General features: G+C 50.3%; 2 protein-coding genes and 1 non-coding gene across 3 annotated transcripts in view; 2 read left to right on the forward strand and 1 right to left on the reverse strand.

Annotated features, from left to right (window-relative positions):
- gtf2f2a (general transcription factor IIF, polypeptide 2a) overlaps window positions 1–21,940 on the reverse strand; it is a 315,225-nt gene that overhangs the window by 173,629 nt on the left and 119,656 nt on the right. The window lies entirely within an intron of this gene.
- tpt1 (tumor protein, translationally-controlled 1) lies at window positions 4,750–20,313 on the forward strand. The gene is made up of 6 exons (XM_078232253.1): window positions 4,750–4,931; window positions 5,234–5,307; window positions 9,589–9,776; window positions 14,152–14,257; window positions 14,624–14,740; window positions 16,101–20,313. Exons 1-6 carry the CDS (start codon window positions 4,904–4,906, stop codon window positions 16,101–16,103), a joined length of 516 nt encoding a protein of 171 aa, XP_078088379.1. The 5' UTR covers window positions 4,750–4,903; the 3' UTR covers window positions 16,104–20,313.
- LOC144506690 (small nucleolar RNA SNORA31) lies at window positions 15,835–15,965 on the forward strand. Its single transcript, XR_013499939.1, has one exon. It is a non-coding gene; the product is annotated as a small nucleolar RNA SNORA31 (small nucleolar RNA).

Here is a 21,940-nt window from a genome sequence, read left to right on the forward strand (position 1 = left end):
GGAGTGGAGGGGGAATGGGGGGGGAGTGGAGGGGGAATGGGGGGGGAGTGGAGGGGGAATGGGGGGGGAGTGGAGGGGGAATGGGGGGGGAGTGGAGGGGGAATGGGGGGGGAGTGGAGGGGGAATGGGGGGGGAGTGGAGGGGGAATGGGGGGAGGGAGTGGAGGGGGAATGGGGGGGAGTGGAGGGGGAATGGGGGGAGGGAGTGGAGGGGGAATGGGGGGGAGTGGAGGTGGAATGGGGGGGAGTGGAGGGGGAATGGGGGGGAGTGGAGGGGGAATGGGGGGAGTGCAGGGGGAATGGGGGGAGTGCAGGGGGAATGGGGGGGGAGTGCAGGGGGAATGGGGGGGGAGTGCAGGGGGAATGGGGGGGAGTGCAGGGGGAATGGGGGGGAGTGCAGGGGGAATGGGGGGGAGTGGAGGGGGAATGGGGGGGAATGGGGGGGAATGGGGGGGGAGTGGAGGGGGAATGGGGGGGAGTGGAGGGGGAATGGGGGGGGAGTGGAGGGGGAATGGGGGGGAGTGGAGGGGGAATGGGGGGGAGTGGAGGGGGAATGGGGGGGAGTGGAGGGGAATGGGGAGGAGTGGAGGGGGAATGGGGAGGAGTGGAGGGGGAATGGGGGGGGAGTGGAGGGGGAATGGGGGGGGAGTGGGAGGGGGAATGGGGGGGGAGTGGAGGGGGAATGGGGGGGGAGTGGAGGGGGAATGGGGGGGGAGTGGAGGGGGAATGGGGGGGGAGTGGAGGGGGAATGGAGGGGGAATGGGGGGGGAGTGGAGGGGGAATGGGGGGGGAGTGGGGGTGGAATGGGGGGGGGAGTGGGGGGGGAGTGGGGGGGGGAGTGGAAGTGGGGGGGAGTGGGGGGGGGAGTGGGGGGGGAGTGGAGGGGAGTGGGGGGGAGTGGAGGGGGAGTGGGGGGGGAGTGGAGGGGGAGTGGAGGGGGAGTGGGGGGGAGTGGGGGGGAGTGGGGGGGGAGTGGAGGGGGAATGGGGGGGGAGTGGAGGGGGAGTGGAGGGGGAGTGGAGGGGGAATGGGTGGGGAATGGGGGGGGAATGGGGGGGGAGTGGAGGGGGAATGGGGGGGGAATGGGGGGGGAATGGGGGGGGAGTGGAGGGGGAATGGGGGGGGAGTGGAGGGGGAATGGGGGGGGAGTGGAGGGGAATGGGGGGGGAGTGTAGGGGAATGGGGGGGGAGTGGAGGGGGATGGGGGGGGGAGTGGAGGGGGATGGGGGGGGGAGTGGAGGGGGATGGGGGGGAGTGGAGGGGGATGGGGGGGGAGTGGAGGGGGGATGGGGGGGGAGTGGAGGGGGGATGGGGGAGGAGTGGAGGGGGGATGGGGGGGGAGTGGAGGGGGGATGGGGGAGGGGAGGGAATGGGGAGGGGAGGGGAGGGAATGGGGAGGGGAGGGAATGGGGAGGGGAGGGAATGGGGAGGGGAGGGAATGGGGAGGGGAGGGAATGGGGAGGGGAGGGAATAGGGGAGGGGGGAATGGGGGAGGGGGGAATGGGGGAGGGGGGAATGGGGAGGGGAGGGGGGAATGGGAGAGGGGGGAATGGGGAGGGGAGGGGGGAATGGGGAGGGGAGGGGAGGGGAGGGGGGGAATGGGGAGGGGAGGGGAGGGGGGGGAGGGGGAGGGGAGGGGGGGGGGAGGGGAGGGGAGGGGGGGAATGGGGAGGGGAGGGGAGGGGGGAATGGGGAGGGGAGGGGGGGAATGGGGAGGGGAGGGGGGGAATGGGGAGGGGAGGGGGGGAATGGGGAGGGGGGGAATGGGGAGGGGGGGAATGGGGGAGGGGAGGGGGGGAATGGGGAGGGGAGGGGGGGAATGGGGGAGGGGAGGGGGGGAATGGGGGAGGGGAGGGGGGGAATGGGGAGGGGAGGGGGGAATGGGGGAGGGGAGGGGGGGAATGGGGGAGGGGAGGGGGGGAATGGGGGAGGGGAGGGGGGGAATGGGGGAGGGGAGGGGGGGGAATGGGGGAGGGGAGGGGGGGAATGGGGCAGGGGGGGATGGGGGGAGGGGAGGGGAGGGGGGGAATGGGGGAGGGGAGGGGGGAATGGGGAGGGGAGGGGGGAATGGGGGAGGGGAGGGGAGGGGGGAATGGGGGAGGGGAGGGGAGGGGGAATGGGGGAGGGGAGGGGAGGGGGGAATGGGGGAGGGAGGGGGGAATGGGGGAGGGGAGGGGGGGGAATGGGGGAGGGGAGGGGGGGAATGGGGGAGGGGAGGGGGGGAATGGGGGAGGGAGGGGAGGGGGGGAATGGGGGGAGGGGAGGGGGAATGGGGGAGGGCGGGGGGGAATGGGGGAGGGGAGGGGGGGAATGGGGGAGGGGAGGGGGGAATGGGGGGGAGGGGAGGGGGGGCATGGCGGGGGGGAGGGGAGGGGGGGAATGGGGGAGGGGAGGGGGGGGGAATGGGGAGGGGAGGGGGGGAATGGGGGAGGGGCGGGGGGGAATGGGGAGGGGAGGGGGGGGAATGGGGGAGGGGAGGGCGGGGGGAATGGGGGAGGGGAGGGGGGGAATGGGGGAGGGGCGGGGGGAATGGGGGAGGGGAGGGGGGGGGCATGGGGGAGGGGAGGGGGGGGAATGGGGGAGGGGAGGGGGGGGAATGGGGGAGGGGGAGGGGGGGGACTGGGGGAGGGGAGGGGGGGAAGGGGGAGGGGCGGGGGGGCATGGGGGAGGGGAGGGGGGGGAATGGGGGAGGGGAGGGGGGGGAATGGGGGAGGGGAGGGGGGAATGGGGGAGGGGAGGGGGGGGAATGGGGGAGGGGGGGAATGGGGGAGGGGGGGGAATGGGGGAGGGGAGGGGGGGGAATGGGGGAGGGGAGGGGAAGGGGGGCAATGGGGGAGGGGAGGGGGGGAATGGGGGAGGGGAGGGGGGGGAATGGGGGAGGGGAGGGGGGGGAAGGGGGAGGGGAGGGGGGGGAATGGGGGAGGGGAGGGGGGGAATGGGGGAGGGGAGGGGGGGAATGGGGGAGGGGAGGGGGGGGAATGGGGGAGGGAGGGGGGGGAAGGGGAGGGGAGGGGGGGAATGGGGGAGGGGAGGGGGGGGAATGGGGGAGGGGAGGGGGGGAATGGGGGAGGGGAGGGGGGGGAATGGGGGAGGGGAGGGGGGTGAATGGGGGAGGGGAGGGGGGGGAATGGGGGAGGGGAGGGGGGGGGAATGGGGGAGGGGAGGGGGGGGGGAATGGGGGAGGGGAGGGGGGGGAATGGGGGAGGGGAGGGGGGGGGAATGGGGGAGGGGAGGGGGGGAATGGAGGGGAGGGGGAATGGGGGAGGGGAGGGGGGGGGGAATGGGGGAGGGGAGGGGGGAATGGGGGAGGGGAGGGGGATGGGGGAGGGGAGGGGGGAATGGGGGAGGGGAGGGGGGAATGGGGGAATGGGGGAGGGGAGGGGGAATGGGGGAGGGGAGGGGGAATGGGGGAGGGGAGGGGGGAATGGGGGAGGGGAGGGGGCATGGGGTTTTTTGAGGGGAGGGGAGGGGGGGGGGAATGGGGGAGGGGAGGGGAGGGGGAATGGGGGAGGGGAGGGGAGGGGAGGGGGGAATGGGGGAGGGGAGGGGAGGGGAGGGGGGAATGGGGGAGGGGAGGGGAGGGGGGAATGGGGGAGGGGAGGGGAGGGGGGAATGGGGGAGGGGAGGGGAGGGGGGAATGGGGGAGAGGAGGGGGGGGGAATAGGGGAGGGGAGGGGAGGGGGGAATAGGGGAGGGGAGGGGGGAATAGGGGAGGGGAGGGGAGGGGGGAATAGGGGAGGGGAGGGGGGAATAGGGGAGGGGGAATAGGGGAGGGGAGGGGAGGGGGGAATAGGGGAGGGGAGGGGGGAATAGGGGAGGGGAGGGGAGGGGGGAATAGGGGAGGGGAGGGGGGAATAGGGGAGGGGAGGGGGGAATGGGGGAGGGGAGGGGGGAATGGGGGAGGGGAGGGGGGAATGGGGGAGGGGAGGGGGGAATGGGGGAGGGGAGGGGGGAATGGGGGAGGGGAGGGGGGAATGGGGGGGGGGGAGGGGAGGGGAATGGGGGAGGGGAGGGGAGGGGGGAATGGGGGGGGAGGGGGGAAAGGGGGGAAAGGGGGGGAATGGGGGGGAGGGGGGGAATGGCGGGGGAGGAATGGGGGGGGAGGGGGGGAATGGGGGGGAGGGGGGAATGGGGGAGGGGGGGAATGGGGGGGAGGGAATGGGGGGGGAGGGGGGGAATGGGGGGGGAGGGGGGGAATGGGGGGGGAGGGGGGGAATGGGGGGAGGGGGGAATGGGGGGAGGGGGGCATGGGCACGGGGGGCATGGGGGGGGAGGGGGGGCATGGGGGGAATGGGGGGGGGAGGGGGGGAATGGGGGGGGAGGGGGGGCATGGGGGGGGAGGGGGGGGGGAGGGGAGGGGGAATGGGGAGGGGAGGGGGGAATGGGGGAGGGGAGGGGGGGAATGGGGAGGGGAGGGGGGGAATGGGGAGGGGAGGGGGGGAATGGGGGAGGGGAGGGGGGGAATGGGGGAGGGGAGGGGGGGAATGGGGGAGGGGAGGGGGGGAATGGGGGAGGGGAGTGGGGGAGGGGAGTGGGGAGGGGGTGAGGGGAGGGGGGGGAATGGGGGAGGGGAGGGGGGGGAATGGGGGAGGGGAGGGGGGGAATGGGGGAGGGGAGGGGGGGGAATGGGGGAGGGGAGGGGGGGAATGGGGGAGGGGAGGGGGGGAATGGGGGAGGGGAGGGGGGGAATGGGGGAGGGGAGGGGGGGAATGGGGGAGGGGAGGGGGGAGCCCGGGCAGTGCTCGCCCGTACGTCACAGGAATGTGCGTGCCGCTGACGCATCATCCCGTGCTGACGTTAGTGTGCCGCCGTATATATAAGGGCGGCGAGCGGAAGGACTCGCCCTTTTTCCTCTCCGCTCCGCACGGCTGCTGTTCCTGCCGTTCGTCGCTGTTCGCTTCGAAATGAAGCTTTACAAGTGCATCATCTCCGGTGAGAAGCCGGTTTTCCCGGTGCGGGAGGGGTGGGGGGGGGGGTATTCGCTGCGGTGGAGGTGGGCTGCGAACGCCAGAGGCCCGGTTGGTCGGCATTGCGCTGGAAGCGGGGAGTCTGGCAGTGAGCGGCTGTCGATTGTTCTGGAAAGCCTGTTGGGACTAGGCCTCGGGGACACCCTGGCCCGGGGGCAGCGTCAGGCCCGCAGTCTGGGAAACGCAGTGCGCCGGGGGGAGGGGGGAGGAGCTGGTACTTTACTACTTCCGCCTCCGCTGAACGACCATTCTCTTTTCTCCCCTCAGGCGACGAGATGTTCTCCGACATCTACAAGATCAAGGAAGGCGCCAAGGGCATCACCTACGAGGTGGAGGGGAAGGTGAGGCTCGAGCGAGGCCGCTGGCGCGAGCGCGGGGGGTGGGGGAGGGGGAGTGGAACGTCGTGACGTGGACATAGGTCCCCGTGGAGACCGAAGGGGCGGGGCTATCGGCGCCCACTCCCAGGCCGAGTTCCCCCGGAGCCCCGGGCAGGTTTGGGTAGCGTTTACAATGGTGCTGCTGGCTTGGGGCATTCGGCTCCCTATCCCACCCCATAGAGGGCCACTCTGTGCACGCCCTCCCCAGCTTGTCTGCTTCTCCTTTGGGGCACAGTTAACCATAGAATCCCTACAGTACAGAAAGAGGCCATTGGGGCCCATCCAGCTCGCCCAAAGAGTATCTTACCCTCTTCCTCTGCACATTTACTATGGCCAATCCATTTGACCGACACCGTGGGACACTAAGAGGGAAACTAGAGCACCTGGAGGAAACCCACACAGGCATTAGGAGAGTATGCAAACTACACAGTCACCCAAGAACTGCACCTCGATCTTTGGATTTTGTGTCTACATGTAGGAGTGGGAATCTTTAAATTGGGGCTCCTCTTCAATGAGGCTGCTGCCGCCAATGGACCCAAACAGATGAACCTTCGCCTTCCGCGATTATAAATCTTAGAATCTGTGCAGTGCCAAAGGTGGCCATTTGGCCCGTTGTGTCTGCAGTGACTCAGAATCCCATCTAGACCCTATCCTCGTATCTCTGCATCTTTACCCTGCTGCCCCTCCCAGCCTACATAGACAAAGTTGTATTTAAGCATAGCCAATGCACTAACCCACACATCTTTGGACTGTGGGAAGAAACTGGAGCACCTGGTGGAAACCACGCAGACAGGAATGTACAAACTCCACACGGTCACCCAAGGCTGGATTCAAACCTGTGTCTTTGGTGCTAACCATTGTGCCACCATGTTGTGCCTCAAATCTGTAGAGCAGCAGGCAGAAATAGGTGGGGTAGACCATGAGGCCTGTTGAGACTGCTCCGTTGTTTAGTATACTCATGGCGACTCATCAGCCTTGTTGCCACTTTAACTGCCTGTTTCCAATATCTGTTGATTTTGCCATCTGTCTTGAGTCTACCTTTAAATGTGTACGTGAATGGAATTACCCCAGCCATCTTGAGGTAGCAAATTCCAAAGATTTCTGCACTGAGCCCTAAAAACGTCCTTACCCTGAGCCACTGCCCCCTCCCATGTTCTCCAGCAAAACACAGGTATTGTCTATATTTGTCGGGCCTTTTGCACTCTTGTATGTTTCAATTAGGTCACCTCTTGTTCTTAACTTGAGGGTATAGCTCCTGTTTACTCTGCCTCTGATCATTGGATAGCCCTTTCATCCCTAGGCTACACTGCCTTCAATACAAGTATACCCTTCCACAAGGCTATATATAACACTGCCGGTGTGTTTACCCCAAAGCCCTGTGCACTTGTAGCAAGATGCCCTGTTCATGTATCCAATCTCTTTGCAATCCCTTCGCCTTCCTAATTGCTTGCAATTGCAAATGCTGTTTTCCTTGTTCATATGCAACCAAATCCCTCTGAACATCAATGTTTACAATGTGCCTTTGAAGACTAAATTTGCTTTTCTATATGAACTACGAAAAATGATTAACCTCACTTTCTTGTACAAAAGCAAATTACTGCAGATGCTGGAATCTGAAACCAAAAGAGAAAATGCTGAGAAATCTCAGCAGGTCTGGCAGCATCTGTAAGGAGAGGAAAGAGCTGACGTTTCGAGTTCAGATGACCCTTTGTCAAACCCTTGACAGAATTATCTGGACTCAAAATGTCATCTCTTCTGTCCTTACAGATGCTGATATGGAGATGCCGGCTGTCAGACCTGCTAAGATCTCCCATGATTTTCTCTTTTGGTTTCATACTTCCTTGTACTTCATTTGCCACCTTGTTGCCCACTCAATTAGCCCATCTTCTATCTTTACAACCTTTTTGCTCAGCCCCTCAAGCTTGCTCTGCCATTTAATATGATCGTGGCTGATCTCATTTCCACCTTCCTGCCTGCTCCCCATAACCCTTCATCCCACTACTGAAATCCTATCTGTTTCGTGTTCTGGCGTCCACTGCACTTGGGTAGGGAATTCAACAGATTTGATCCATTTGAGTGAAGCAATTCCTCATTTCTGTTTTAAAACCAAGACAGATTGTTCTAGAATGTACCACAAGGGGATACATCTACTTTACTTCTACCCTTTCAATCCCCTTTAGCATCTTGTATACCTCCGTTAGATCTCTCATTCTTCAAAACTCCGGTGACTATGGGCCTAAGCTGTTCAATCTCTTATCACAAAACAAGTTCCTCATCCCTGGAATCGATTACATTCCTGCCTAACTTTCTGATGTCAGCAAATGTAGATCATTACTCCACATCTAAGTCACAAAGATTGTAAAAGGCCTCCGTATGAATTCTTGGCACTCCACTAGCAACTTGAAAATGCTCTGTTCATCACACCTCTTTGCATTCTGATCTTTCACTGATCCTCTGTCCATGCTAAAACCATGAGTCCTTATCTTGTTTTTATCACCTTGTGTGGCATGTTATTGAATGCCTGTTGGAAATCCAGGTGTTCTGCATCAACTGATGCATTTTTATCTACCCTATTAAAATCTAATAAATATGGCAAACACAAATCTTCCCTTTCATAAAACCATGTTAAGTTTGATCGTATGGTTTATGCACATTTAAGTGTTCCTAAATAATAGGTTCCAGTTGTTAATGTCAGGCTACGGCCTGTGGTTTTCTCCCTCTTTTAAATGTAACTTTTGCTAACTTCCAAGTTGAAAATCATGACGAGCGTGTCCCCTATCTCTGTAGCTATCTCCTGAGAGCCCTATGATGATGGATCCTGGGGATTAGCAATGTTGCTTCACAGCTCCAGGGACCTAGGTTCAATTCCCAGCTTGGGTCACTGTCTGTGTGGAGTTTGCACATTCTCCTCGTGTCTGCGTGGGTTTCCTCCGGGTGCTCCGGTTTCCTCCCACAGTCCAAAGATGTGCAGGTTAGGTTGATTGGCCATGCTAAAATTGCCCCTTAGTGTCCTGAGATGTGTAGGTTAGAGGGATTAGCAGGTAAATGTGTAGGGATGTGGGGGTGGGGCCTGGGTGGGATTGTGGTCGGTGCAGACTCGATGGACTGAATGGCCTGTTTCTGCACTGTAGGGATTCTATGATTTTAGCCCCTGGTTTCTCTGGTACGTTTTCGCTTTTAATTGTATTAAGTTCCTCAGTCTTATTTGTCATTGTGGTTAGCTTCTTGGAAAAGGTAAGGAAGGGGTTCTTGCAATTCAACAGTCGATACAAGGTTTCTGTGATGCAATACAGTTGTCTTTTGGAACTAGTAATTTTGGAAGATTTAATTTGCCTTTATTTCTGGGATTTTACCCTCCCAGGTCTCTTCAGTCAAATGCTAAGATTGTGATTATTCTGACTCGGTGAGGGTCTGCCCTGGAATTCTTCGCCCACCCCATCTCTGACCTATTTAGACCAGTTGATTACTGGTTAGAGTTTGATGTTGTGACCAAGCTGAATGTGCGAATGGGTTTTTATACGCATGACTGGGAGAAGTTAATAGTTTGATGTCAAGGTTAACAATCCACTCTGCTTTCAGTGGGCACTGTGAATGGTTGTGATGCCACCAGGAATGAATCTCTCTGGTTAGAAGTTCTGTATGTGGGCAGTGGTCTGATTAGGATGACCAGTCACAATTACAGCTGTCCTCGTTACTCTTGTGGAGCATGTGGCCAATCTTCCCTGTCCTCTGGTGGCTGAATTGTCCTGGTTTTCTGTAGAATGTTGAAACCTGGGACTTGGGTCAGATACCAGGCTGTGATCAATGATGTTTTGCAGTCAATTATAGCATAGCAACCCTACAGTGCAGAAGGAGGCCATTCGGCCCATAGAGCCTGCACCGACCACAATCCCACCCAGGCCCTACCCCCACATATTTACCCGCTAATCCCTCTAACCTACGCATCCCAGGACTCTAAGGGGCAATTTTTAACCTGGCCAATCAACCTAACCCGCACATCTTTGGACTGTGGGAGGAAACCGGAGCACCCGGAGGAAACCCACGCAGACACGAGGAGAATGTGCAAACTCCACACAGACAGTGACCCGAGCCGAGAATCTAACCCGGGACCCTTGGAGCTGTGAAGCAGCAGTGCTGACCACTGTGCTACCGTGCCGTACTGTGCACCATTGAGAGGTGGTGAACTTGTAGAGACCTGAATATCATCCTGTTATGTGCTAATATCTGCCATGTTTTCTTTGCAAGGTTATTTGCAGAACTGAAGGATCGATTGATGAGTCTTTAATTGGTGGCAATGCTTCCCAAGAAAGTCCTGGTGAACAGGCTGAGTCTTCAACTGTCCGTGGCGTTGACATTGTATTGAACCACAATCTGCGGGAAGTCGGCTTTGTAAAATCCAACTACAGAAATTACATAAAGGAATATATGAAATAGTGAGTAAAAAGGCTGGCTTTAGCAATCAAATGCATTACTCCTGTTGCTCTTTGAACGGTCTGTTACTTTGTTGCATTGCTGAGTTCCTCAAACTGGACTGTAGCTTTTTCCGGGTGGCTGGAAGTTCGGTTGTAATTGACCAGCTGATCAGAAGATGACTGGTTCGGTACTGCTGCATCTCTTGCCAAAGCACCCGTGATTGAAATGTGTTCCACTGGACATGCATCTCCGTCTGAGATCTCAAAACCTGCGTGATTGCGTTGTAGAGGGGAATTAGAAATTGTCTTATACCTGAGCTAAAACTTTAAATGGATTACTGTAGGTTTTTGTGGTTTGTGATGCTTTGACAGGTAGAAATTAATTTTTAGCTTTGATTATTGTGCAGGAATCTGGGTTGGAGTTACCGTTTTGCTACAGTTTCCTAGCATTTGTTCTGACTGAGCTTTCAGATTTGTAATTAATAATTGATCAGCGTTTGTGTTCCACCACCACCCTTTCCTAATTTTAATTCTGATCTTAATCCTCTGGATCAAATCCCCTGACCAGATCAAATGAAGCTACAACTTTCTAAATTCCAGAAATATAGCTGTAGTTTAATCTCATAGCCATGGTCATTCTCTCCATTGAATCTGTCAGCTCTGTAGACTGATCCAGTCATCTTGGCTCCCCATCTCTGTAACCCTGCATAATGTTTTTCCCCCTGTCCATTCAATTTCATTTTGAAACCAATTATACCAAGTTCCAGGTCATTGTCACTCCCAGCATGCAAGTTTTTGCTCCTATTTCCTTTATCTTTTGCCGATTACCTTAAATCTATGTCCCTTAGTCCTGGCACCATCTGCTAAAGAAAAAACCTCTCCTTGTCTACGTATCACTATCCGAGAATCCTAAGTGCAGAAGGAGGCCATTTGGCCCATCTAACCTATGCTGACAACAATGCCACCCAGACCTTAACCCCATGGATTACCCTGCTAATCCCCTGACATTAAGGGACAGTCATGATGTGGAGATGCCGGCGTTGGACTGGGGTAAACACAGTAAGAAGTTTAACAACACCAGGTTAAAGTCCAACAGGTTTATTTGGTAGCAAAAGCCACACAAGCTTTCGGAGCTCCAAGAAGCTACAGCATCTCCTCCGGAGCCTTCAACATGTCATTGATGAAGACGAACATCTCGCCAAGGCCATCCCCACACCCCCACTTCTTGCCTTCAAACAACCGCACAACCTCAAACAGACCATTGTCCGCAGCAAACTACCCAGCATTTAGGAGAACAGTGACCACGACACCACACAACCCTGCCACAGCAACCTCTGCAAGACGTGCCGGATCATCGGCACAGATGCCATCATCTCACACGAGAACACCATCCACCAGGTACACGGTACATACTCTTGCAACTTGGCCAATGTTGTCTACCTGATACGCTGCAGGGAAGGATGGCCCGAGGCATGGTACATTGGGGAAACTATGCAGACGTTGCGACAACGGATGAATGAACACCACTCGACAATCACCAGGCAAGACTGTTCTCTTCCTGTTGGGGAGCACTTCAGCGGTCACGGGCATTTGGCCTCTGATATTCGGGTAAGCGTTCTCCAAGGCGGCCTTCGCGACACATGACGGCGCAGAGTCGCTGAGCAGAAACTGATAGCCAAGTTCCGCACACACATGAGGACAGCCTCAACCGGGATATTGGGTTCATGTCACACTATTTGTAACCCCCACAGTTGCCTGGACCTGCAGAGTTTCACTGGCTGTCTTGTCTGGAGACAATACACATCTTTTTAGCCTGTCTTGATGCTCTCTCCACTCACGTTGTTTGTTTCTTAAAGACTTGATTAGCTGTAAGTATTCGCATTCCAACCATTATTCATGTAAATTGAGTCTGTGTCTTTATATGCCCTGTTTGTGAACAGAATTCCCACTCGCCTGAAGAAGGGGCTTGGAGCTCCGAAAGCTTGTGTGGTTTTTGCTACCAAATAAACCTGTTGGACTTTAACCTGGTGTTGTTAAACTTACTGTATTAAGGGACAGTAGCATGGCCAATCAATCTGACCCACACATCTTTGGAGTGTGGGAGGAAACTGGAGCACCCGGAGGAAACCCACGTAGACATGGGGAGAACGTGCAAACTCCACACAGATAAGTGGCCTGAGGCTGGAATTAAACACGGGTCCCTTGTGCCTTGAAGCAGCAGTGCTAATCACTTTGCAACTGTGCTGCTCTCAATCAAATCTCTACTACAAGAAGGAGATCAAACCCAGTTTTTCCAACCTAACACTAGCTGACACTATTCTGGTAAATCCCCTGCTCAAGGGTCCTGACACCCTACCTAAAGATGTGGTGGCCACCCTGGATGTAATATTCTAATACCTTGTAACTGTTCATCATAACTTCCCTGCTCTTGTACTCAGTGGCTCTAACTTGAGTGGCCACAGGCTTTTCTAACCACTGTCTGTCCGGTCACTGTGAAAGATCAATGCACATACAGCCCCTGTCTCTATTCCTTCTGCCAAACCTCACTTCAAATTCCATCTGCTGCTCTGAATTTGTGTTTCAGAACTGAGTGAATACATTTCTCTTCGTTTGAGCCTTGCATCATTAAACTCTTATCCTAGTACTGTGATCCTGTGTTGGGGAGCCAGTCTGTCTACCCTGTCAGGCCCCTTTGTAAATTTCAGTGAGATTACTCATGTTCTAAAGCATACGTCCAATTTACTCGGCCTAATTTTGGCAGTCGTGATAATCTGGTAAATATATTAGCCAATGCAAATCCAAGAAGCTGAGCAATAACCTTTTTGATTACTGACTTTGAGCTGACTAGTCTGTAGAGGGGACTTGGCTTTCCGTATCTGTGTATAGGGTCTTTGTACTGAGGCTCCAACAGTGGAGGTTGGCTGCATGGGGGACCTGGCCTGTCCTGAACCTTTATGAAGTCCAATATCCCATTAATTGTTTTGATTATTTTCTGAAGCTTTCTAAAGTTTATTAATATCACAAGTAGGAATTGTTTCCAATGGCTCATTACTCATTAGGTAAAATTACCAATGTGGTATTAAGTTTTACAGCGCTGTTTACCCTGTGTTAGTAGCAAATTTGGATGTGGTTTCATACCCATCACAAATAGTGAATAGGTTGTGGCCCAACATTGATCTTAGTTGCATCCTATCTGTTAGAGGAGCCACCACCTCTTTATCCCTGCTGTTTGCTCAGCCAATCTTCTGACCAGGTCAATAATTAGCCTTCATTCCATCACCTTCAACTTCAGCTAAAAAATCTCATCTCTGAATTATGGTACAGGAGACCACTTGGTCAGTTGTATCTGCACCAGCTCTCCAAACGAGCATATGACATTCCTCTGCTGTTTCCCCATGTTCCTGCACATTGTTTCTATTCAAATAATCATCTAATACTCTCTTGAATGCCACAATTGAAGCTGCCTCCACTGCATTCTAGATTTGAACCACTTGCTGTGAAAAAGCTTTTAATAGACTTTCTGGAAACTAGTAAGCAATCTCCATAAGCGTTTGGGTTGATTGGCTATGCTAAATTTCCCCTTAGTGTCAGGGAGATTAGCAGGGTAAATATGTTGGATTAAGGGGATAGGGACAGAGTGGGACTTTTTGTCGGTGCAGGACGAGACTGCTGTAAGCACTGAAGTAAAATCGTCATTCAACATGTCAGCCGCTTTGTTCTCATTGACAGTATTGCCATTACCATCAAGGGGCTCACATTTTTCATTGCAAAAAGATTTTGTTGCTCCAGATCCTTTAAGTTTTTTTCCTCTGCCTTTTTGTAACACTTGTCATTTCTTCTGGGTTTTTTTATCTATCCCATTTTCCTGGATATGATCGCATGTTTGTCTGCCTTTTCCTTTTGTTCTGTTTTTTGTCCTAACCTGACTTGGACCCTAAGGATACACACTCAGTTGATCATTTGTGATTCACGTTATATTGTGGTCAGCTAAATTTAGAATTTCCCATGCTTGTGATTCTTGACTAAAACATCCCATTTGCCTTTAAGTGTCACATTAACTAAATCTGGCTCATTACTCATTAGGTAAAATTACCAATGTGGTATTAAATTGCTACTGTCTGTTAGCCTCTTATTATACTCTTGCATGAAAGTGATTTCACTGTGATTGTCAGGTTGCTATGTAGCATGGTATATTTAGTTGCAAGCCCAGACCGTCTTGTAGCCATGTCTCAAATAGCAACTTTGCGATAGGAATTGTTCCAACATGCTTCATGTGAATATGCTAGTAATTCTAGAGTAGCATATGATTTTAGATTGTTAAACAAATCTACAATCCGGGTGTATTAGGCTCATATTGGCACAAATACATTTTACGTATTTTTATCTTCACCCATAGCCTGAAAAAAAGAATAGAGGAACGAAATCCAGAAAGAGTGAAGACTTTCACAGACAATGCCCAGGCAGTTATTTCAGAGATTCTATCCACTTTTGTAAACTATCAGGTAATGAAAGTTTTCATAGCTAATCTTTGACAGTGCTGTGAAGCAGATTGTTTAATGGATATCAACTAATACCCTGGTTCTATGCTAAACTGCTTGATGATTGGGGAGGGCGAATGTTATTTGCTTGTTGGGTATTAATTCTGGCCCCTTCAATAGTTTAATAAAACAGTACATCGCACAATTGAATTTTGCAAATGAAGAATGGATGAGGAACTTGTATTTCTGCTGTATCCAGACATGTGATGCGTAGCTGGGAGAACGAGTATCAGTGGTGAAGCTGAAGGATTGTCTATAATCGTTTCAAAGTCAAGATTTTTTTTCCTAATGTCAGAGTCCCAAGTACTGAACTCTGGAAATTTTGTCTAGTTTTTCTTAGGTGAGAGTATGAACTACGATGGCATGGTTGGATTGTTAAACTATCGTGAAGATGGTATTACTCCATACATGATTTTCTTCAAGGATGGTTTGGAAATTGAAAAATGCGTGAGTACCAATAATGGCCAGATATTGTTTTTAAAAAAGAATTTGTCACTCTCCTGCAGGATGGATTTACAAGTGAAATGAGGCTAAGAATGTGGCTTGGCCTCAATATTTAGTTGCTGTTCCTTGGTCTCAACACACCAATGCCAGAAGTCGATAGCCAAACCAAGACCCAACAAAATGGGAGAGGGAAATGGAGTGGCAAATTTGTGCCTGAAGGCTGGGGTTCCAGCTCTGCTGCTGGAGCTGAACATTCAGTTGAAGATGCTGAGTTCCAGCTGAAAGGTTAGACAGGTGTTGAGGTGCTGTGGCAAGTTGTCTTGGACAGCATTCATCTTTCAATAAACACAAAATACTGTGGATGCTGGAAATGTGAAATAAAAAACAGGAAATGCTAGATAAACTCAGCAGTTCAATCAGCAGGTCTGGTAGCATTTGTGGAGAGAAACATTTTGAAGGGAAGGGAGTAAAAATATGATGAATTATAGTAGGAGAGGTGAGTGGAGGAGGATGGGTCAGACCAAAGGTGCAATTGACAAAAGACAAAGGTGATAATGATGCCATTAAGGACTGGAGTGCTAATAGTGACAAAAGGTAAAATAGAACCTGTTAATGAGGGAACAGAGGTCAGTGCTCAGTGAGACCAAAACTGAACATCATGGGGTAGTGGCCATGTGGGGGAGGGGTTGGGGATGGAGCAATACTTTGTTCTGCCAATCTTTTGCATTGTTCATTTGAAATCGCTGGTGTCCTCAGTAAATCAGTGTTAGACTGCTTGGAATTTTCAGCTGTATGAATAGCTGGGAAGAGATGCTGAATCAACACATTGTGGTAGATAAACTATCTATTACCCCTCTGGTTTCAGTCATTGTAATACAGCAGAGTTGCTCACTAGTTATTCATCTTATCTACAAAATCACTTGGATTCCTGCAAATTCTGGCTTGCATTGAAATGGCACATGGCAAACTAATTTACTTTGCCACCCTTCCCATATTGAATAGTGTGGCAACTTCATTGAACTGTGAAACCATCCAATCCAATCTGGAGTTTCACCAACATTTTTGAGGGGTTCCATGCTATACTTCATGTTGGTTATGTGCATCTCCTGATAGACCAGAAGTAAAATCTAGACTTTATGGTTTGCATTCAGATGCGAGATAAAGTTTCCCTCTTTAACTTTCTGTCTGCTTTCCTGTGGCAATTCGGATTGAATGAGGGTGGACATTTTGTTCAGAGAATACAGACTTTCAATTAGCTTGAACCATGTTATTAGTGAGGGGCATTGGTTGTTTATGTTGATTATCAGATGTAAGCTCCTGACATTATCATACGTACTGACATTGGGTTTCTGCTTTCTTGCAGTAAATCTGCTGCCTGCAGTTCATCATGTTGAATTCATCAAACCCAATGGCCTGCTGCTCACCATTTTACCTGCAATAAAGTTGGACTGGTATCACTGAGCTGATTCATGATCAGAAATGGAAGCATTGTTTTAACATTAAGTTGTAATAAAGTGCATTAATCCCCTAAATGTCTCTGATTCTCATTGATATGAGAGGCAACAAGGAGGCAGATGGTGGACTATGCGGTAGAGTTTACAGTGTGGCTTAAAATGAGTCCTTCATTGCATCTGAGCTGCTTTAATGGCATAGACTAGATCACCAAAGCAGTAGTTCTTATCATGGCCTCAGCAGTTGAAATGTCAAATGAGAGCCTTAAAGAATCTTCACAGAACTAGCAGTGATTCAGAAGAGGGTAAGTATAGTATGCCTGGACAAATAAGATGTTGAGTTTGTGTCTGATGCTGTCACAAGATGGTTGTGTGGTTCACTAAATATGTCCTGACATGCTATTGTCCAAATTTCAAGTGAGTTGTGAATTGATAGACTGCATCTATCAATGCAGGAGCCCTACAAAAGTCTACCTTTAATAATTGTTAAAATGTAAGAAGTGTCAGTGTGATGTGTGTGGAGGCTGAGCCAATAATCCTGGCATAATAGGAAGCACAAGGACTCTTTTTAAGAAAGAAACCACGAGACAATGGTCCAAATAGCATTTTAGCACCAAATCCACTGGGCCATAAACTTGACTAACATAAGCAAATAGCCCTTTTGTGCTTGATTGAGGACAGTCAAGCTAGTTTGATCTGCATTTAATCCTGTTTATTGGTTGAATTCTGATTAGGTTGGATAGCTCCTTGGATATCATGGATATGATGGGCTGACTGGTCTCCATCTGCCATAAATGTGGATTTCAGATCCCTCTATGGCACGATGCAAAATTGAATTCAATAAATCTGATCATTTGTAAGATTAAATTTTTATAAAACAGTCCTTTTCACTTATTTCCCGGGAGCTTGCCTTGGCTTCAGGGAATTCCTGCCTGAGAATTTTGCAGATTTGAAACTACCTTTCCAGACTTTAAGGCCTCCTTTAAGCCCCCACCAGTCATATATAATGCAGCAGCCTTTCTGTCTTGGAGGTTAAATCATAGAATTAGGTGGTTAAAGACATTTGATGCTTTCCTATCCACTCAAATCCTTCCATGAATTCTTAAAAGGAAGCATGTAGATTTGAAATCAGCAATATATATTTAATAGTAAAAACAATGCTGGAAACCTCAATCAGAAAGTGCTAGGAAAACTCAGGTTTGGCAACATTATGGAGAAACAGCTAACGTTTCAAGTCCAGCCTAACTCTTGACCAAAAGATACATTTGTATAATGGTTGGTTATAAAATGTCTTTAGGTGCTTCATAGGAACATTATAAAACAGAGCTACATATTGGCTCAGATTCCAAAGAAGCTTGGTGGAAGAGTTAAGGGAGGAAAGCACGGTAGAGGTGTGTGGAGAGTAGTGATATCTTTGGTATTGGGGGCCTAGGCGCACCCTCCAATGCAGGAGATTCACAGAGCATGGAAGGGATAGATGTTGCCTGAACAGGAGCCAATGTAGGTCAGCAAGCACAGGATAGGTGAACTGGACTTGATGTGAGTTAAGGCACAGATAGAGTTTTGCATAGCCAAGTTTACAGACTACTATGTAGGAGACAACTCAGGAGTGTGCTGGAATAGTCTAGAAAAGGCATGGAGGATTTCTGTAGCAGAATTCAGCAGTCTTGCTGCTGCTTTGAATATGTGGTTGGAAGCTCATTTTGGGATCAAATGTGATATCGAGGTTGCAAACCCTGGTTTGATCTCAGATTGTGAGGAAGAGGAATGGAGTTTGAAGCGGGGACCAAAACAATTGTTTCAGTCTTTCCAACTTTAGTACAAGTTGGACAATCAAAATCTGGCTGACTGAAAACCAGACTTTTCTTGATACCCAGTTAAATGAAATTTGCATTTATTGTCCAAATGGTGGAACAATTGGGTTGTGTAAGTTCAGTGGTGCATCAGTGAGGGTATACGATTGGCAGCTTTGTAAAATGGTGGGCTGTTCTAGTTCCCGTGGTGATCCTTAACTCCCCCCGCCCCATTGGATCTGTGGGACAGATTTTGGAGGCAATGTAGGAGCAATCTGATCATTTTGCAACAATGATGTCATTGTGAGGGGCTGTGGTGTCTTCAGTGCATGCGACTATCTTCAGGTGTTGCTGCATGGGCAGCATGTAGATGAGTTAGGAGGAGACCAAGCAGTCTCATTCCACTGGATAACAGCTGTTGGATGATGATGATATCAAATGATTGGCAGTGGTTAGCATTGCTGCCTCACAGGACCTGGGTTCAATTCTGGCCTTGGGTGATGTCTGTGTGGAGTTTGTTCATTCACCCCATGTCTGCATAGGTTTCCTCCAGGTGCTCTTGTTTCCTTCCACAGTTCAAAGATGTGCAGGTTAGGTTGATTGGCCATGCTAAATTGTCCCTTCGTGTTGGGGGATTAGCAGGGTAAATGGGGATAGGATGGGATTGTTAGTGCCGGCACTGTAGGATTCTATGATTCTAAGTGGATTGAGAGATTATTTCAGTTACAAGATGCAATTTTTGGCTTTGATTAGTTTTGGTGCAAATTTGGCAAGGTGGAAACCTGATTGGTAGGTTTCAAAGTGGCATTCTGTAAATGATCAGAAAGAACAATGTTGGGAGGTGAGAACACCAGAGCAGGACCTGATCGTGATCCAGCCAGATCTGGTGGTGGATGGCTAACGTTGTGACTGCCATAGCCTTTCAGGACTGTAACCCTTGAACCTGAGACCCCATACTTGGGAACAGCCAGGAAAGTGATTTATATTTGCAGGCAGTGAAGAACAATGAGATGATGCTTGAAGTCAGGATAAGAACTTTTGGTGTAGAGGCTGAGGGAGGAAAGCAACAAAGATTTAATTTGATTTATTATTGTCACATACTGGGATATGTGGAATCCCAATGGTGCAGAAGGAAGCCATTTGGCCCATCAATCCAGCACTGACAACAATCCAACCCAAGCCCTATCCCTGTAACCCCACTTATTTACTGGGATGGAGAAAAGTATTGTTTCTTGCACACTATACAGGTAAAACACTCTTCATAAAGTACATAGGGGAAAAGGATAGGGTGCAGAACAAGAATTTTAATCTTACAGAAGTGGCAGAATGATAATTTTAAAAGATTAGCAGAAAAAACTTCGTTCAGCAAATTAAAATTGATTTACACTACCACATGTCAAAATTGGATAAGGTGTTTGTGTAGTAAGATATTTCTGCCATTGTGACCATATGGTATCTCATTCCACCAATAAGATGTAAATTCTAAATGCAAGATCAAAAGAAACCAGATGGAGATATGTAGATGTAAAGACAGTTTCATACTCCTCACTTGCTGTATGAGGGACTGCTTAGTTAGTTTTGCAGCTGTGATCTAAACCTTTAAGGATACTGCTTTGGTAATCCTTAGCAAGTGATATTAATAGGCACTAAGAAGGCTAAATATTGAAACCATCTGTACTCTAATTTCCTAATTAGAACAGTGACTACATTTAAAGTGCTTCATGGGCTGTAATTCATTTTGAAAAGTCTTAATGTGCTCCAATAATGCAAATCTTTTCTGATAATCTGTGTTCTCTCAACCATTAAACCCAATGAAAACCTAGTTTTACAGCCCTATAAAGTTCCATTATATACTTGTGACTGCTTTTGCTTTTCTGTTCAGTGGGTAATGCACCTGTCAGCATCCATTTCTCAAGTGAATTCCACACCAGTTATTTATTCCATTACCATAACACAGGGTGCAACCAATTTGCATTTGGTGTGATCAGACCTTTCAAAGACTCATGTACAGCAGCAATGTTCAAATAAGATAAAGGCAAAATACTGTGGATGCTGGAATCTGAAACAAAATATTGGAAAACCTTAGCAGGTCTGACAGCATCTGTGGCGAGAGAATAGAGCCAACGTTTTGAGTCAGGATGATTCTCTCGAAACGGCTCTTATTTTCTACGCGGCTGCTGTCAGAAATGTTGAAATCAAGTTCACCACTTGCCAACCAGCTATACAGATCATGGATAAACTCCGTACTGTCTCAATTACTTTGCACATGCTGTGGTTATTGGAATTATGTGGAGATGCCAGCGTTTATCCAAATAAACCTGTTGGACTTTAACCTGGTGTGAGACTTATTACTTTGGTAATTGGAAGTTTAATATTCCCCCTTCAGTCAAATAAGGCATTGTGAACTTTAAAGTATAAATCATCTGATCAGATAGAATGCTATTATTACTAAAATCAAAACAGTTCAGTCCCTTGAAAAACAATACTGGCTGATGGCCGTGGTACCCTTGATCGAAGGGACCATGTTCAATCCCCGAAGCTGCATTCGAGGCATGGAATGAGATACTAAAATTGCCTGTAGGGGGAGGCAGTTCCTGAACCAAAGGGTTTTTCAGTGCAAGGGACTTGACCAACTTGGAAAGATAAAGCTGTAATAGACGGGAGGCCATTGGGCACGTGCCTTTATATTTGAGAGCTATATCCATTTACAACTTAAAAATCCCCCATCCCTGGAACCATTCTGGCAAATCTTTACCTGTTCAAGGATCATCACAGCCTTCCTAACAGGTGACAACCAGAACTGGACACAATACTCAGGGTTTTGTTAGGCCACAACTAAAGGATCAGCATAAATACCCTGTTTCAGTACTCAAAATCCAAGTTCTGCTTTGCTATTGTTACGATCACAGTTTGGTAGATTTATTTTTTGTTCTGAGACATGAATGAATGCAGCCAATTAACTTTTAATAAATAAAGCATTTATTAAACAAAAGATTAACTATAATACACTACTACTTCACCCCAGCTATACATTCAGAGAGTTGTACCCGTAACACAAGCTGCAGAATATATCTTACACTCTTATTCTCAGTAAGTATATACAGTCCATGTAAACCAATTGGCCAAATGTAGTCAGGCACACCCTACTCAGTTTACGATGTGCTTTCAAGTTTCCACGCAAGCTGTCAGGTACCCCGCCATGCCAACAGAACATCACTGCTTCAGTCTACATTAAGGTGACACCTTTGGGTTACTTACTCTTGGACTTCTCTACGTCTGCACTTTACAGTCCTGTCTTTAACTGGGCACCTCTTTCTGCCCCTTTAGCCTCAATGAACAGGGCCTTATTCAACTCATTCTTTGTCCCCTTTGACTTCAGTCTTTCCTGGGGGTCCTCTTTTCATTCCCCAGCTTCTGGAATTTTCTGCTTCTGCTTTTCAGTGTGGGCTTCTTGTTGCAAAGCAACAGCCTAAAAGTAATTGCTTTTATGTCGTAAAAACTAGTGCGGGCCATGTTTAAAGTGAAACTGAAATCTATAGACATTCGTGTACCTTTGTTTAACATGAAGCTAACAGTTGGGTGGCACAGTGGTTAGCACTGCTGCCTCTCTATTTCTAACACTAACCACTTTCTCAATATGTCCTAGCATCTTCACAGCTGTTCACCCCATCCGTTCTGGCACACTATTCAGAAGTGTGCCATTGAGGCTTGCGTTGCTATATTGTAATTTCTATTAACTTCAGAAACACTGCTATGTCAATCATAGAACCCTTACAGTACAGAAGGAGGCCATCAATCCCACCCTATCACCGTTAACCTGCATATTTACCCTGCTAATCCCCCTGAAACTAGGGTCGATTTAACATAGCCTCTCAACCTAACCTGTCCATCTTTGGACTGTGGGAGGAAATTGGAGCACCTGGAGGAAACCCACATGAAAAACGTGCAAACTCCACACA

This window comes from Mustelus asterias, chromosome 17, assembly GCF_964213995.1.
Source record: "Mustelus asterias chromosome 17, sMusAst1.hap1.1, whole genome shotgun sequence".
NCBI classification, from domain to species: Eukaryota; Metazoa; Chordata; class Chondrichthyes; order Carcharhiniformes; family Triakidae; genus Mustelus; species Mustelus asterias.